This window comes from Pantherophis guttatus, chromosome 1, assembly GCF_059756535.1.
Source record: "Pantherophis guttatus breed Tessera chromosome 1, ASM5975653v1, whole genome shotgun sequence".
Taxonomy (NCBI): Eukaryota; Metazoa; Chordata; class Lepidosauria; order Squamata; family Colubridae; genus Pantherophis; species Pantherophis guttatus.
In genome coordinates, this window is record NC_142063.1 from 197,547,310 (window position 1) to 197,566,085 (window position 18,776).

General features: G+C 38.0%; 1 protein-coding gene across 3 annotated transcripts in view; it reads right to left on the reverse strand.

Moving 5' to 3' along the window:
* SPTLC3 (serine palmitoyltransferase long chain base subunit 3) overlaps window positions 1-18,776 on the reverse strand; it is a 118,662-nt gene that overhangs the window by 54,456 nt on the left and 45,430 nt on the right. For all 3 annotated transcript variants that reach the window (XM_034432385.3, XM_034432384.3, XM_087882293.1), the window contains exons 2-4: window positions 11,315-11,506; window positions 6,875-7,029; window positions 4,777-4,925 (exon numbers count right to left, since the gene is read on the reverse strand). In XM_034432385.3, coding sequence (XP_034288276.2) covers window positions 4,777-4,925; window positions 6,875-7,029; window positions 11,315-11,440 — 430 coding nt within the window. In that variant the 5' untranslated portion in view covers window positions 11,441-11,506. The remainder of the gene's footprint in view (window positions 1-4,776; window positions 4,926-6,874; window positions 7,030-11,314; window positions 11,507-18,776) is intronic.

Consider the following 18,776-nt stretch of genomic DNA (forward strand, 5'->3'; position numbering starts at 1 on the left):
GGATAGAGAGGCCTGGTCGAGAACAACTTGGGGAGAGGCTAGGTCCTGATTCAGTAAGGAGCCGTCCTGGACTTCAGGAAGAGATTGAGGAGGATCCCTTAAGGAAACAGAAGTAGGACCTTGGGCAAGACAATCAGATATAGATTGACGAATAGCCCTGGAAATAAAGGCCTCTAAGGAGTCAGCCATTGGAGTGGATAAAGCCGGTCCAGTATTGATAGGTGCAGATGATAAAGCTGGGCGCTGGTCAGCAGCTGGCAGGGTTTGGAACAGATTTTGATGATCCTCAGGGGAAATAGTTTGAGAATCCCCCATAACATCCGGGGATAGGTCCCTCAAGGAACGAGGGGAGCGAGACATCTCCGGTGGGTGTGAAGATGCCCGGCTTGAAAGTGATTGGGCTCTCAAAAAGGCCTTCTCCATGGCCTTATGCCTACGCTGTTCCTCCCGGGAAGACCCAGAAGTGGAGGATTGAGCGTTATTACTTTTAGAGCGCGCTTTCTTGCTCGGGGGAGGCAAGGAAGTTGAGGACCCCTCAAGAGGGTCGCTAGGATGGCGCCTGCGAGACGAGGAGGTAGCAGGCCTGCCAGAGTGATCCTTGGTAGGCGCCATTTTGAAATATGAATAGCCTGAAATGGCGGCGACAAAAAAGAGAAGCTGAGGAGGAATCTGCTTCCTCAATAATCTTCAGGCCGAGGGAAAACTATTGCCAAGTCCTATTTGCCGCTCGTCCCGTAAACTTGCGCCGATAAAATTGGATGCTGTTAATTAGCGCTGTCCCCGGCCGGCGAGCATGCGCAGCTGCCTTATCTCCCCGATCGCTCCAAAGCGCCAGAATCTGAGGCGGAAGGCTTCCCAGGCAAGGTTAAACCTGCCGCTGCGATCGTATGCCTCCTTATCTCTCCGATCGCTGCAAGCGTCGAGAATGCCTCCTGCGCCAAACCGCTGAGAAAGGGAGGCGCTCTTCAGTCGCTAGCCTTCCGGCACTAAACGCGACCCTGGGGCATAGGCGCGAGGCCGCTGGAGCGCGGCAAAGCTGCTAGGCAACAGCCTTTTACACGCAGCTAAGGCCGGCAGAAAGAAAACGGTTTAAACGAGGTAACCAGCACACAGAAATAACAGCATAGTACTTGCAGTCTTAAGGAAGGGCAGAACAGCAATCAAAGGTTAGTAGAACTGAGGTAAAACGTCAGTCAGGAGAGGACACGTTCTGTCAGGCGAAGACCGAGACGAAGAACTGGGGCAGCCTCGAAGGGGCGGAGCTTTGACTTTGGAAGGTGCTCGGTCATTGGGCTAGACGAGACGTATACCCATCCTGACTGACGTTTTTTCCCCTTGTTGGAGAATTGTTAAGTGAATCACTGCAGCTGTTAAATTAATAACACAGTTGTTAAGTGAATCCGGCTTCCCCATTGACTTTGCTTGTCAGTAGTTCGCAAAAGATGATCACATGACCCTGGGACACTGCAACCATCATAAATATGGACCAATTCTCAAGTATCTGAATGTTAATCGCATGACCATGGTGATTGGTGTGAAAAATAGCAATAGCACTTAGAATTATATACCGCTTCACAGCCCTCTCTAAGCGGTTTACAGTCAGCATATTGCCCCCAACAATCTGGGTCCTCATTTTACTGATCTTGGAAGGATGGAAGGCTGATTCAACCATGAGCCAATCAGAATCGAACTGCTAGCAGTCAGCAGAATTTACCTGCAATAATGTATTCTAACCATTGCGTCACCAAGGCTGGGGGATGCTGTAATGTTGTAACTGTGAAAAATGGTCATAAGTCACTTTTTTCAGTGCTGTTGTAACTTTGAACGGTCACTAAATGAACTGTTGTAAGTTGAGGACCTGTACATGCTTTGCTTGCAAAAGGTCTCAGGTTCAGTCCTTGGGTTGGGCTGGGAAAAGACATTTGTCTGAGGAAAGGATCACTATAAGCATAGTTTATACTAAATGTAATGGGTTAATGGTCTGCCTTAATATAAGGCAACTTTTGATTTTCTCTGGCATTTTTACTGCTAAGACATAGGAAAACAATTTGCAACAACCTATGTATTTGAAAATTTTGGTAATGTCAGAAGTTACAAAAAGGTAGTATGAGGAACTTTGTTTCTTCCCCTTGTCTGAACTTTCATGCCTCAGATAATTTTCAAACTCTCCGTGGTTTCTAACTGCTTTAATTAGAATGAAAATAAACATTTTCAGAATAGCGGTTTTGCACTGAATGACGAATCTCTCCTCAAGCTTGAGAAATTGAGAAACAAAGAGCTACGCAAGCTAACTTTCTCACAAAGATAAATTACCTCTGAAACATCCAGAAGGTTCACGAGCCATTAGAATTTCTCTTATGGTGAACAAAATAAAAAAAATGTTCAATCTTGAGTGCTTAGCCACTCTCGCTTTTCTGATATCTGTTCTGCATGGTATTCAGCAAAACCATTGCTAACACTAATCAGAATTCATATTTCACTATAAGATCAGGGTAAAAGGACCAGGGTAGCGTTCTTGGCTGGTGGTTTGGTGATCCGGTAGCGACGGCGGAGCATAGCTCCGCCCACCCGGATGTCATTATTTCCTGATTTTAACCAAGAAGTAATGTGTTTTTTACCTTCTGCGCATGTGCAGGTTTTGCACATTCACAGAAGATCTGTGCGTGCCTGTGACGCATGCACGGGGCGCATGCGCTTCTGAACTGGTAAGGAAGGTAAGTAGATTTCATCCCTGAGAAGGACCCTTGATTAACACTAGCTAAACACCAAAGAGGGCAGAGGTCACAATCTCTCACTAGAGTAATATGTTCAGGTCTTATAATTTTACATACTGGATTAACTCTTAGACAACTAAACTACTTGGTGTTTTCCAGATGCTTGAGATTACAACTCCCACATTACTTTGCTATTGGCTATGTTGAAGCCAAAACATCTGGAGGACAACAGCTTGCCTATCATTACACTGAGTGTCTAGCATATTATGTAACTTGGGAACATTAAAGCCAAACAACAATTGCTAAACTTCAACATATGGAGGGACATTACATTAATTATATAGCCTTTGCACAGATCAATAGGCATGCCAGTTGCTTTGATTATAATACTAATTATGGACATTTATCTATGTGGTTATATTAATATACATTTGTAACCACTCATAAACTATGTTAATTTGTAATCACTCATTAACTGTGTTAATCATCCAAATTATATATATTAGTGAATGTGTGTGTGTATGTACTATACCGTGTTTCCCCAAAATTAAGCCCTCCTCCGAAAATAAACCTTCCCCCAAAAATATTTAAATGCCAGTCCTAGCATCTCCTCTGGTTAGGGTAAGGGAGACAGAGCTGGAAATCAGGTATGACAGCAAGAGGAACCCCATCTTGCTCCATTGCCCCAAAATAATAAGACCTCCCCAAAAATAAGGCCAAGTGCTTATTTCAGGGCTCAAAAAAATATAAGACAGGGTCTTATTTTTGGGGAAACACGGTAGATACATGCCGCAAAGCCAAAAACATTCAGATATGGGAAATGATTGCAGTGTCAAAACAATATTTAGATATCAATTGGATCTTCTAAGAGAAATGCTTATTGCTGAGGGATGAAAAACGCTACTCTGATAACAATAGCTGTTCAGAATTATTTTATGACAAAGAAATTATCCTTTCAATCATGGGTGTAACACATTATTGGATCTCTACATACAATAATGCCTCTGCCTAAAAAATTGCTGCTGCCTTCCTAATTAAAACTGAGCACAACTTAAGATAGAATTAGAATTCTCCTTTTGGAAAAAATGTGTGACTTCATTACATGATCACTGTGCTGCATCATGGTATACTATGTCAGATTTAAGAGAGCACAGGGAAAACAGCCATGTAGAGCAGGGGTGGGTTCTAAAATTTTTTACTACTGGTTCTGTGGGCGTGGCTTGATGGTCATGTGACAATTATTTAGGATTTAGCAGAGGTACTGGTCTACCAGGCTTTTAAGTACTTGCAGAGCTGTATTGATCTACCCATTTATTTTTTGCAGGCACTCATCTATTCATGTATTTTTGCAGGCACTGATCTACTCATGTATTTTTGCAGGCACTGGTCTACTCATTTGTTTTCTTTTAACACTGATCAGCTGTAGGGCGGCCCTTTGAAGCCCCGCCGCAAGAGTTTAAACAGGTTTTTTCCTTCTAGTCATCAGCTGGGACTCAGGAGGCAGCAATAGATTGGGGGTGGGGCCAAATAAAAGGTAAGAATAATGCAGGGGGTGGGGGGGGCGCAGAACCGGTTCAGTGACGTCATATCATCACCACTACCAGCTCAGGAGAACTGGGCCGAACCGGGAGGAACCCACCACTGATGTAGAGTTTTACTTCATTAAAACAAAAATGAAATTAACTTCTGGTATTAAAAGCTGTTCATACCAATGCTGCTTTTAAATGAAGTTAACTGAAATGCAATTTTAAAGCTGAACAAGCAAAACCACTCTCCTATTCTTGAAAGCTTTAAAGTGTATTCAAAGATTATAATCCAGGCAATCCTATACATGACGAGTTTTAGCTGAACAATAATTACTCATAGTTTAACAGTTTCTGGTTAGGCAACAAGTAGTTGTTTATGGGGGTGGTTGGGTATCTAGGTAAATAAGTATAAGAGCAGCCACCCAAGTGAATTGCGTTAATGAATAAAATTCATTAAGAAGTCAAATCCACAGTATAGTTCTAAATAAGATTTCTAGACTCAGATTTTAATAATAATAATAATAATTTTAACTTACCAATTTCCTGTCTGGTGCTACATATTCCTGTGCCATATTTATTTAACACTGAACTCACTGTTTTCAAAGCATTGTGGTCAGTTTCTGCAAAGCCAAGGTAATTATATGAACCCATATTGATTACATTCTTGATTATCCTTCCAGTGAACCTATAATAGTCAAAGAAAGTATAACAACATAAAGTCTAATTATTACTAAAATACTTTTTAATTAACCAAATCTATTTTAAAATTCAGTTAATACCAGGAGACTGGAATCCTCTTTCCTTCCTAAATCAATTCAGGTAATCTTTTCTTCAGCCAAGGCTGAAGGAGGTTTTTTATTTCAGGAAAGTTATAAAGCAACAAATATTATCCAATAAAACTGTTTTCTTTGATACCTCTAAATTTTCCCCTCCCTTCCCCTTCCCTCCTTTAATTGCCATTTTTAAATTTATACTTAATGTATTTTATGCATTTTGTATGTTCACGTACATGTATGTACACACACATGCAAACAAAAACATGTTAATCAAAGACCACAATAAAGGCTTATCTTACCTTATCTTTCAGGAAAAAAAGCTGTATAAGACAATCACAATTTTCTATATAAACCCAGACTGTGCCCGAATATGCCTTTACGGATGTCAGCACAAGAAGTATTTTATAGGATGCTTAAAGTGCCTTTGTAATTAACCTTAAGCTGAATTAACCTTAAGTGGCAACAGTGAGATAAATCAGACAAGACACAGTGCCCCAAATGGTGGTAACCTTTCACCTACTGCTATTGGAAAAACTACCCTTCCTCCTCTACTTGAACATATCCCTTTTTTTATGAGTATAGAGGTTATACAACATTCAGCAATCCTTCAGATCATCACTTCTAACTTTAAATTATTATTAGATAGTCCAGGTCCTGTTGGGTCATTGTTTCAGAGGTATTTCCTTACCAGATTCCTCAATGCCTCCAACAATGACAGAGTTTCTAATGTACTGCCTTCACTAGAAAAGTTGAGATATATTCAGAGATGTATCAAAAATAACTTACCCTGAATATAGCACAGTTAAATATCACCACAGGAAATGTTTTATGACATTCTGTATTGTGTCATAAACCACTTTATGATAAAGTTTATGTCATAAAATGTTTTATAAAATTTGCCAAATTTCAATTCCACAGGAGTCATGGGTCCCAGATTTTGAACACATTCTATAAATTAAGCCAATTTGAGGTTCGAAACATTTTGCTCTATGGCCCACTGTTTCACCCAGTTGAAGGTTTCAGGAATTAGAGTTCTGGTGATGCATAGATTCACATATCCTCTTCTTTTTGTATATACACTCACTCCTTGTTTAATGACAACCATGTTTGGCAATTATTTGCAAATATAACAGTGATAAAAACTCATTTTCTGACCAATGCACCCATTTACAAGCAATTTTTGAATACCTGATGTGAAAGTAATGCGGGCACAGCTGTCTGAGAAAACTTTATCTGAATGAGATGGCAATAACCAGGGCAGCTGGTTGTGGCAGCTCTCTCTCTCTCTTTCAATCAATCACGTGTTCACTTACTGACAATTTTGCTTAACAACCAGGTCACTGGAATGGAACCCGGTCACAAAACAAGGAGTGGGTGTATTGTACTCACCATCAGAAGAAGAAGAAAAAAAAAAAGAACACATGGCTTTTCATAGTACGTCCATTTCAAGTAAATGGAAAATCACTCATCAGGAAGAAGGCAACAACAGCACTAATTTTTGGCCAAGAGTATAACAAGTATACGTTCTAACTTTGAAATTGATAAAAAATCAGGCCTATAAATATAATGTTTTGCTGCTAAAGAATAAACATAGTTTTATTTAATATTTATTTAATTTTTTTATTTTATATTATATTTATTATATTTTATAAATATATATTATTATATATTAATTATATATTATATATATATTTATATAAATATAAATTATAATATATATATATATATAGGTAAAACCTGGCTAGAAAGAATATGCATATATATATATATATATATATATATAATATTATAATTTAAATAATTATTTAATTTATTTAATATTTAATATTAATTAAAAGCACTTTGTAGACTGACCCACCTAAATGTCCAGTTGTTGTCATCTGAAACACGTTCCAACAGGTCAAATTTTGCTCCAGGAGCACTGCAGATAGGGCGATTCCAATTATCTCTTATTCTCATATAGAAGTTTCTTGTAAAAAAGTGTTCAAAATCTTGATAAAGTGGGACAAAATCCTAAATGTTTTTTTTTAAGAAAGAAAAAAAGCTGCCATGTTAGTATTTGCTTACTTTTTATTGAAATTAAGTAACTTTTCAAATTAGATAACTGTTATGTGTTGCAGGTCCCTTATAGCCAACCTTAGTTCAATTCTTACATTTTCATCTTTTGGGAAAATTAATATAATACAAGGCAACATAAACACGTAGGACATGATATCCTTATGTGTCTTTCAATCCTTATACTGTCATAATTAGATCTGAAAATCCTGAATTCAAACTCCCACTTAGCTATAAAATTGAGCAATCTCAGGCTCTGTTTAACTTAATTCATTTGACTTAAATAGTTCTTGTCATTCTACCTAATGCCTAGTATTATATACAATGTCTAGAGAACGTACATAGCACATTAAAATAAGACAGTTGTTCATCCTTTGCCTAAAAAAATAAATTAAAAAAAATCACATATTCTATAGATTTCCTATGCATTCTACACAATGCCAGCTTTCAGACATTGCTGGTAACATATATATATGCATATGTCCAGCAAATGAGGAAAGGCTGAAAAGCACTTTACAACTTTACAAAATGTTTACCTCTATCAAACTTCTATCCGTTTGTTAAGAAATAGTGAAAGAAGAAATTGTTTATATCAATGGAATAACTATTTTTTTTCAGAGAAAGGTGATTTGAAGACCGGGAATCTAATTAATATATGTGCATTTCTGATTGCACAGAAGATACTCTTATTTTCCTGCAATTATCATATACAAATATAATATCCATCCCTGACAGTGGTGGGTTGCTACTGGTTCGCCCCGGATTGGGCGAACTGGTAGTGGCGGCGGCGGGAGGCTCTGCCCGGACGCTTCTACACATGCGCAGAAGCGTTGCATGTGCATGCCCACGAGCGAACTGGTAGCGACGGGTTTGTTGGATGCTTATCCTACGCTTGGGTAGGTAATATATAGAAAACTATGTTCTGTAACTTTAACTGCTACAAGATGACTAATTGGCTGTGCTAAGCAGACATAAAAGAAGGCAGGAAGTTCATTCACTTCTGCTCCTGCTATTAGAAGGTTGAACTGCTGAAAGGAACTGTGTCTGTGTTACTGAAGAGAACTGGAATTGTAAGCAAACTATGTTTTTGTGTTGAACCGTGATTATTTGAAGAAGTGTTATCTTTGTTTTGAGAAGCCAAGTTTGGTTTTTTTTACTACAAGTAAAGACAGTTTATTTTTCTTTAAACGTTCAGAGTCTGTGAGTATCTGTGTGTTTTGCTAAGCAACGTATCTATTCGCTGTCTGGTCCGTTGCACCACTTTGCAGAGGGCAGTTTCACCCTCAGCAGGGTTTTGAAACCCGCCCCTGATGCCTGAACTTCGAATGTCAGATTGAATGTTTCTTTATTACATACTTCCAATCCTGTCTGTTTATGGTGCCAGAAAAGCAGATCATATTTAGGGAAGGTACATTTCCTATAAGAAACAAAAACCATATAAATATATACCATGTATTTTTTGTGCTCATTGTTAAGGAGACCTAGGACCGGAAGGAATAGGCTGAGACTCAATCTCCACAAAATAGAGTGGCTTTGGTTTCAAAAGTCTGACAATTTTAGCAAGAGTCCCTTGTAAACTTTGAGCATAGTTGCTGATTCACAATTTAGGAATTATCTTGGATCTATAGCTCCTGCTTCAGGAGCAAGGAACATTGCAAGGGAATATTGCACATCTTGAATCTGTATACCAATTGCAACCTTTCCTGAAATAGCATTACTTGTTGTTGCTCATGCCTCGGTTAATTGGACTACTGCAAGTTTTACATGGTGCTGCCTGGAGAGCTTTCAGAAGCCAAGAGGATCCAGAATGTAATGTCTTAGGTAGTGACAGATACGTCTTGAGGCACTCATACAATCTCTGAGGTCTATGACAATTCACCATGGCCAACTTGCCACTGCCAATTCACTGCAGGACAACTCACCATGGCCATCTCACCAATGGAGAACTTACTGTGGGACAAGAGTTACACTAATATCAAAGAAATGGTTGAATAGAATTATTAAAGAAAGGATGCAAAAGGAGGGGCAAATGAATGTGAATGGCAAAAATTAAATAATTTTTATTTATTTTAAATAATTAAATAGAATTGTTAAATTGTCCCGAGGCGTGTTATCCCATGGTGAGTTGGCCGTAGCGAGTTGGCTGTGGCAAGTTGTCCCATTCCCTATTCTCTGTATTATTGGTTGCAGTTAGCTCCTGAGTGCAATTCAAGGTGTTAACTGTCTTGCTATACATCTTCACAAGTAGCAAATGTCACCTCTAGGGCCCATGTAAACATTGCTTTTCTGTCACTGCTCTCTCCTTTGGAGCAACATTGCTTTTGAGGTACAGTCAGTTCATTCTTTTCTGGCTTTTGAGGAAACAGGTAAAAACATCCAGGGAGGTTGGATTGTTGTAATTGCCTGTTGGATTATGAGATCACATCCATATTATTACCGTTAATACTTTATCTTGCTTTTCCTGTTTCCCTAGAAACATTATGCAGTTTTTAAACCAATTGTACGGTCATAACACAAACTACCTATTGGGGAGTTATATGCCACTCAGTATTGGTAGATTGGAATGGCCTGTGAGTTCTGTAAGTAAAAGAAAATATATGTAGTTGGTCACGATTTATGTTAATCTGGATGTGTAACTAAATCATTAGCAAACTAAAAATCTATGACTATCCATCATATTTGCTCAATAGCGGATGATGCTTGAACGGAACCTAATGAGGCAATCAGAGTTATATTTTGTGAGGCTTACCTGAGATATATTTGAACTTGTGGATTCTGAGAATCTGGAAAGGATTCTCTGTAGTATAAAATGTGCCACCTTCAAACTGGGCATAAGTCCTACTGGGCTGCCTATTCTGGGCAGCCTCACAGATTGAGTAGTGTGCAGTTGGATTGCAGAAAAGCTCTTTGTTCATTATAATTCCCAGTGAGATATGGAAGCAAATAATTTTCTCCCTTTCCAGCTAGCCACATAAAACTTTCTTTTTATGACTCTGTAGTCCCTGTTCAGGATAGAGTCAGGGTGACTGGATGGGACTAAGCATTTACTGGCCAGATGCCCTTCCTGACACCTATGCGGAGTTTGCAGCGGATGTTTTTTCTTTGCACCCTAGGAGAGAAACATCTTCTACTGCTACCTAGGATTGAATTTTCAACCTTCCGAGTGGGAGGAGAGTGTCTTCCCCTCTAGGCTACCATGCTGCTCCCTCCCAGCCACATAGGAGGAGGTAAATAAATAAGACAGGGGAGTGTATGTGTTTTAAAGGAATTCATACAACTTGTCTTTGTGCATAACACTCCAAAACTGTAATGAGAAAATAATCATATTTTGTTAATCTGTAGTTTAGCAGCTACATTACCTAAGAGAATCATGAAAACCCGGCAAATTTCTGCCTCCCTATTAATTGCATTTAAGAGCTATTGGTAGTACAGGGGTTTAAGGCACCCTGTTATTAAGCTGGTTATTAAGACCAGCTGCCTGCAATTACTGCAGGGTTCGAATCTCGCCAAGGCTCAAGGTTGACTCAGCCTTTCATCCTTTCTAAGGTAGGTAAATTGAGGACCCAGTTGTGGGGGCAATAAGCTGACTTTGTATAAATATACAAAAGGATGAAGGCTATTGCTGAGCACATTGTAAGCCGCCCTGAGTCTTCGGAGAAGGGCGGCATATAAATCAAATTAAAAAAAAAAATTCAGATCAGCTTTCGGAACACTGACATAGAGGTTTGGGCTGATGAGTAGAATAGAATAACAGAGTTGGAAGGGATCTTGGAAGTCTTCTAGTCCAACCCCCTGCTTAGGCAGGAAACCCTACACCACTTCAGACAAATGGTTATCCAACATCTTAAAAACTTCCAGTGTTGGAGCATTCACAACTTCTGGAGGCAAGTTGTTCCACTGATTAATTGTTCTAACTGTCAGGAAATTTCTCCTTAGTTCTAAGTTGCTTTTCTCCTTGATTAGTTTCCAAACATTGCTTCTTGTCCTGCCCTCAGGAGTGTTAATCCTAAATTTCTAACAGATACTGTGCTTTTTCTTTTTAGAACTTGGGGCAACAACTGCTGTCAGGAAATACTCCATATTCACATATTTTACTATCCATTTTGTCCAAGTCATCCACAGGAGAAGCAATAGGCCTAATGCCTTTATTTGTCTGCTTGTTTCAATCTTTTGTGTTTTCCATTCTGCTCTGCTTCTTGAGAAATAATTTGGGGTTGTTCATACAGGTTCAAATCTTACGTACCATTTGCTCTTCCCGTTCGATAGTGCCAATCTTTGCTTGTATTCCATAGTCTCTTAAGAAATCTCGCAAGTAGCCAAACAATGTTGCAAATACAAAACCAAGAAATGTAAGCACAGAAACATACATGGGTGGTTGTTCAAAGGATTCAATAAATGGTCGTTTATAGATGGTTCCATTTGCTACACCATTTTCCTAAAAAAAACAAAAAACAAAGTTATACGGTAGTAATAAACATTCATCCACTTAAAAGTGTAGTGATTTTAGTATGTTTCACTGCTACCATCTGTCCAATTTTTTTTAAAAAAAGTTTCACACAAAAGAAGATATCTCAACTAATTGTGAACAGTTTCTAGTTATTTTCTATTTCTTTGCTAACACAAATATGAAAAATAGCCCAACAGATTTGACAATTGACTCATTCTAAGAGTAAAAAATAAATGAAAACCAATTAATAGAGACTCTTGATATAAATATAAGGAAGAGAGAATAAACTTAATTTTTTAAAAAAAAGTTGGGTACAGCACATTTCTGCAGCTCAGGATTTAAGATTCTAATCCTGAAGTGTGCTTTCTAACTAAACCCTAATTATTATAGCAAGTTGCTAAACCATGGAATTATGTAGGGAAATTTCTATTCTTCCATAAGACCCCCCCCCACCATTCAAACGGTATAGCAAAGAAAATCTGATTAATCAAAGACCTTCATTCATAACAAGAACTGCTCCTGTTTTAAAGATATTGAAGAAAGTATGTGTGAATATATAGAACCTCTAGTCATTCAATATTTTATTTAATATAATTTTTTTATATGCCAGTTTTTTCCCCTAATCACAATAAATTTAAATGGGTTTCTCTACTACTGAAATTTTCATATCTAAACAAGGTTTAGATAGGTATTACATGATACATAACATAACGTTCAGGGGCAACTAACATATTTTAAGATTTATATGTCTTGCTATAAAGCATTATGAGAAAGCCTTGATCAAAATCATGATGGATTATGAAGCTCAATATTAATGAGTCCAACTAATGATACATGTGAGATTATAGAAATAACAGGAGTCAGTACAACCTTTGAGCAAAGATCAATGACACAATGGAAAACACAGTTGCTGGTCAACAGTGATAGTTTCAGAAAAGTTAATATAAAGAGAAAAATCTTTCAATGAAACCCATTGTCACTATTGTTGTTTGCCACTTTGTCAACAATATGAATAATTCAGATCACGTCTATCAAATATCAAAAACATCCCATTTCCTTTACATGGATGATCTGAAGCTGCATCGAAAAACACCATCTCAAATAGAATTGTTGCTCAACATTATCTGTATATGTAGCCAAGATATTACAGTGGAGTTTGGACTAGACAAACATGTCACCCACATCATCAACAGGGTAAAAATAGTGAAAACTGAAGGAATGAAGATGCCGTATGGAAATAATATGAGGAGTCTGGATGAAGATGATTACTACAAATACCTGGGCATCCTTCAAGCTGACAACATCAAGCATAATGAAGTCAAGAAAAAGTTCAGAAAGTAATACATCAAGAGAGTGAGGAAGATCTTAAAGTCCACACTCAGTGGAGGAAATACCATCAAGACAATGAACACTTGGGCAATTCCAGTCATTAGATACATAGCTGGAATAGTAATCTAGATTTGAGGAGAACTAAAACTCTGAACAGGAAGACCACAAATATAATGACAATGAATCATGCCTTTCATTCAAACAGCAATGTTGACAGACTATACTTACCAAGGAGAATAGGTGGGTGTGGAATGTTGCAAGTATAGCAGACAGTTGAAGAATTAAAAAGATCATTGGAAAAATATCTGAAGTACAATGAAGAAGATGCATCGAAACTGGTATGCCATGAAGGTTTACTAAGTTCTAAACTAGAGAGACCAAATTGGCTTACAAGAAAGACTAAATGAAGAACAGAAAAGAGATGTGGCAAGGCAAAGTATTACAAGACCAGTATCCGTGGCACTTACAATTCGTAGTCAAATACAGTCCAAAGTCAAAGTCCAGGAATCCAAGATCAATAGAAAGAAGAAATATGCAAAAATATGGCAATAAAGCCAGAGCAACAGTCCCACACATCAGTCCAGTCTGATGGACTGAGTCAAAAGCTGGGAACCCCTAGCAACAAGGGAGGGACTTGACAACTATGACAGACTCAGTCCATCAATCTGAATAGACGAGTGTAACCCATGCCTGGCTGCTGTCTCCACCCACAATGGAGAATGAAGAAGCTAAAGTGCTGTGGGACTTTAGAATTTAAACAGACAGGCCCTTGCTACATAATACCCCCGACTTAAGAATTGTGGATAAGAAAGACAAAAAAGTGTGGATAGTGAATGTGGCAGTACTTGGAGACAGCAAAATAGAAGAGAAAGAAAGGGGGGGGGATCACAAAGTAACAAATGTGGCAAAAGAAAGCAAAGCTAGTAATCGGCACCTTCCATGGGTACAATCTCACTGGAGCACCACTGGCATTGAATTGCAAAGGCAGCTTTACTCAGAACAGCTTAGATTCTGCGACAATACCATTAAACTATATCTACCTCTCCCAGGTCCTTTGGGAAGGACTTGATGGGTGGACAAAAAAGCCAAATTCCATCTAACCTTCTAGCAGACTATTTGACAAACCATAATAATATGACATAATGCAATCACTAAAACTATTCACTGGAACATCTGTAAAAATTATCATATACCAGTAATGAAAAACTGATGAGAACATGTAGTTGAAAAAGTAATTTGAAATGAGCCAGTTAAAATATTGTGGGATTTCCAAATTACAAGACTGATAAAGCTTACTTTAAAAGAATTAGAGATCACAATGCATCAAGATCTGAAAATCAAAATTGAAAGATTATGGCATAAATTGACTGTTGTGGCCCCAATGGTTATTGGTACACTGGATGTCATACCAAAAAATCTTGGACAGCATTTAGAAAATCTGTGCATTGACAAAATCTATCGATCTATCAATTATAAAAAGCCACATTGTTTGGATCTGTACATATACTACACTGACAACATCCTAGGCTCTTGGGAATAACTCGATGCACATGAAGGCCAACACTAGCTAAAAAACTGGCACCTGTAACTTCAGCTGTTTTGGACAGATAATAATAATTTCAAAATACCTGGAGCATCACCAAAACATCTGGAATACCACAGGCTTTGACAAAGTCACCATCAGTCAATTGCAAAAAGCAGCAGAACAATATACATCCTAAGCCGACACCTTTAATATGATTAAATAACAACATTCTGCCTATCTGAGAAGGACTTGATAGGAGGACAAAAATACCAGATGCAATCTAAACATTTGGCTGACTGTGCAAGTAACCATAATATCTTATTGCACTAAATGATAGAAAATGCTGTGATGTGTCCTTCACATATCAAAAAAAAAAAAAAAAGGCCTACCGCATGCTAAAAAGGTCCCTAGTTATGAATTCATATATATTCCATGTTTTCTAGTCTGGGAGAAAAGATGCAATGCATCATTACAAACCAGACACATCTAAACCAAATATACCAAAAGCTTACATTGATTAGAGTAGTTCTATGACTAAACAAAGAAAGGTTGCTTGAAACATCCACACTTGTAATTTAAATGAGTTTCAGGTATAAAGTATTAGACTGTTATTTGTACACATTAAAGAGTCTACCTTACCAACCTGTCCCCAAAGGATAAAGGCTGAATATTAGACCTTATCTGATTTCTTTCTATTCTTAACCTGAAAGATCCCAGAGATTAAAGTATTCTGAACCTAAGAATTCTCATTCATCTTAGCACTAACAAGGAAACATTTTAAAGATAAACTTATTCATTTATTATATTTATAAATTTATTTTTATTCTTTGATTTCTTTAGCTGCCTATCTCAACAAGGGACTCAAATTTAAAGAATAAGTCCTCTAAGCATCTCTTTATTTAATTTGGGTAGCCAACCCATGTTCTGTCACAGATGGTAAAGCCAGCACTCATACAGAACATAACAAACATAAGAAATAAAATATAGCTAAGAAATGTTTATAATCCTGTCTTAACTCAAATAGCTATTAAGAAAACATAGAACCTGGAAACTGGGCAGTCTACATCTACAAAATTCTAGCACAGGACCCTTGGAATCAACCACACCTTTCCTGAGTTTAAAGCTGCCTTCTGGTGTTCCCACTGCTTTGCAAGTAGTTATAGCCTCCAATAAAGAGAAGCATTAGCTGTAGCCTTCCTATCAATGGCCACTTTTGGTCCTTTCCCACATGGGACGGGTAATGGAACTGCAAACATCAGGAACTGAATTAGTATCTGGAAACTGAAAACAGTCAGAGTGGACTTACTTATACAATGGTGTCTGTGTACCTCTCTCTGTTCTGTCCCAGCTACAGACCCCAAAGAACGCAGCACACACAAAGTCTGTACAAACCTTAGTTTACTAAATTAAATCAGTCTTTTTCAAAAAAAGGCTGTTAATTAATTTTCTTAACAGCCTACAAGAATCCAAAGAATAAATAATCGTAATCTTAACTATGGTTGGCAGAAAGCCCAGAAGCAATTTGCAGGAAACTGATAAGAGAACTAAGATCCAGACGCGAAGAAGAGTGAACAAAATTGTTCCCTGGAGTGGCCAATTAGCCCTAAGCCTTACTCTCGAGACCTCCTCCTGAGGAGTCACTCCTGCCTTTTGGCAGCTCTGCGCGCCCCTGCATCGAGAAAAGGCTCCTCCTCTTCTTCCTCTTCACTTATGGGAGCTTCTGGAGGTTCTGAAGGCCCTGGCTGAATCCCCGCCTCTGGCAACACATCTTCTCCAGCCTCATTGTCTGACTCGAGTGCCAGCTGCACAGGCTGCTGGCGCAGCACACCAGCCTCCTCGCTGTCGGAATCAGTACTAGCTGCACAGGCTGCTGACGGGCCACAACACACACACACACACACTCTCTCTCTCTGTATATGTGTCCTATGTGTGTGTATATAGAAAATTGAAGAGACGCCAATTGTTGTCAGCTAGCTACACCATTAATAGCAATAGCAATAGCACTTAGACTTATATACCGCTTCACAGTGCTTTTACAGCTCTCTCTAAGAGGTTTACAGAGTCAGCCTGTTGCCCCCAGCAATCTGGATCCTCATTTTACCCACCTCGGAAGGATGGAAGGCTGAGTCAACCTTGAGCCTGGTGAGATTCGATCTGCCAAATTGCAAGCAGTCAGCAGAAGTAGCCTGCAGTACTGCATTCTAATCACTGCACCACCGTGGCTCTCTGAGATAATTAAGATTATCTCAGTCCAAGTATTGCTTTTAAACAGTACAAGCACAAGTATTGTTTTTAAAAAGTATTATTTTAAAAATAAAACTCTCATCCCCCAAAATGTCTAGAAGCCTGAAGCACTCACTTAAATCTAAATGGCGGATAAATCAGTAGCAATGATCAAAATAGTGCACTGTGATACATATTGAAATCAGATCAAATCAAATTATTTGATGTCCTTAATTATAAGGATTACTAAACTGCTTCATGTGTTGTGTAGATGTCAAAGCTCCTGGAGAATTTTTTACAGGAAAAATGTGGAAGATATACGGAAGCTCAATTGCTTGAAGCATCAAATGTCAAGTAAGTCTCATAGATAATATACAAAGAAACAAAAAGCCTTTTTATGAGAAGGATTGCTTAACAGGTTGCTTGAAAGTTCATTTGAAAAGAAGAAAAGGCAAATCATCATCTTCTTCATCATCATCATCTTCATCATCATCATCTCTGTAACTTTATCAAAACATAGTACAAAACAAAACAAAAATTTCAGCAACCATGTAATTACAAATCACCATAAAGCATGCTCAGAATATACAGCCACAATAATTCAGAACAGTCATAAACTTGGAATTGTCAGCTGCGTAAGAATATGGTAGAATAATTAGACTCTACACTAATAAAACATAAAAGTATTCTTTTTAAAGGCCATCATATCTCATAGGGAGGGAGGGAGGGAGGGAGGGAGGGAGGGAGGAAGGAAGGAAGGAAGGAAGGAAGGAAGGGTCATGAGGCCAATTTCCTAAAGGCTTGGAACTTGATAATGAAATTAATATTCATGACTCTGTGATGTAGGGTAGATTTATGGCAACTGAAATATGTTTATTTCATACTTAGTCCAACAATGATTGCATGCTGTGATGATTTAAAGATTTCTGATGCATGGAAAGAGACTATGCTGATAAATGATACTGAAATTTTAATATTCTTTCAGTCTTCCACACGCAAAAAGAATGTGAATAGATGGCTTTCGGGTCTCCCAATTAGATTTGTGGTTGATCAGGCACTTTGCACTTCAAACACTTATTCACCACAATGCTCCTTCTTTAGAACGTTTTCGGTAACATAAAAATAACAATATAATTTCTAATTATTACCATAAAAAAGCCACATAATGTTACAAGTTTTGTGAGATGATTTGTGAGTTGGTTTTGTTAAAAACATGACTTCTGGAAGCATTTTCCACATAATAAACCAAGTAAGATGAGAGGACAGTAATTTACTGATTGAGTTTCATGGAATGATAAAGTTATAGCTCTTTTGGATATAAGCTCGTAAGTAAATAACCAAATGGACTGTAATTCCATAATTATTTTCATATTTTGTACATCTGTTTAAAAGCAAGTTTTCTAGAAAAGGTCTGCTTCTGACCATACAGTGCAATGTTACCTCAGATTTGGAACTAAGCAAACCAATTTCCTATGCTAAAAATACAGACATTTTATAGTTTTATAGTACATGAAAGAAATTTGCAGTAGTTTAAAAAAAAACCCAGGGATAGGGTTTTTGATAAACCTGTAATATGAGGTATATTACAGCTACAATCCTAATACCAGCATAGTCAGTCAGTCAGTCAGTCAGTCAGTCAGTCAGTCAGTCAGTCAGTCAGTCTGTCTGTCTGTCTGTCTGTCTGTCTGTCTGTCTGTCTGTCTGTCTGTCTGTCTGTCTGTCTGTCTGTCTGTCTATCTATCTATCTATCTATCTATCTATCTATCTATCTATCTATCTATCTATCATATTAACCCAACTCTAGGGGGCACCAAAATCTAAAATTAAAAGACATATAAAATCATATTAAAACTATAAAACCAAACTGATTAAAACATTAAAACCAATAAAAACGTGACACCAAATAATTTCTAGTCCCCTCCCAGAGCTTAGGGGGTGTGGGGAGGGAGCCAGATTTTCAAAGCCTTATGGAAGTCTAGAAGGATAGAGGTCTGCTGAACTTCAGGGGGCTGCCATGGAAAAGACACACATATTGAAGTTAAATTATTAGTAATCAACTCAAAGGAAGATGAATAAAGTAAGGGAAAAAATAATATGGCCTACAAGAACTGGCACATGCAGAAGACCAACAAAAACTGCCAATAAGTGGATAAAGAAAGAGCAGCAAAGAAAGCTGCCCCT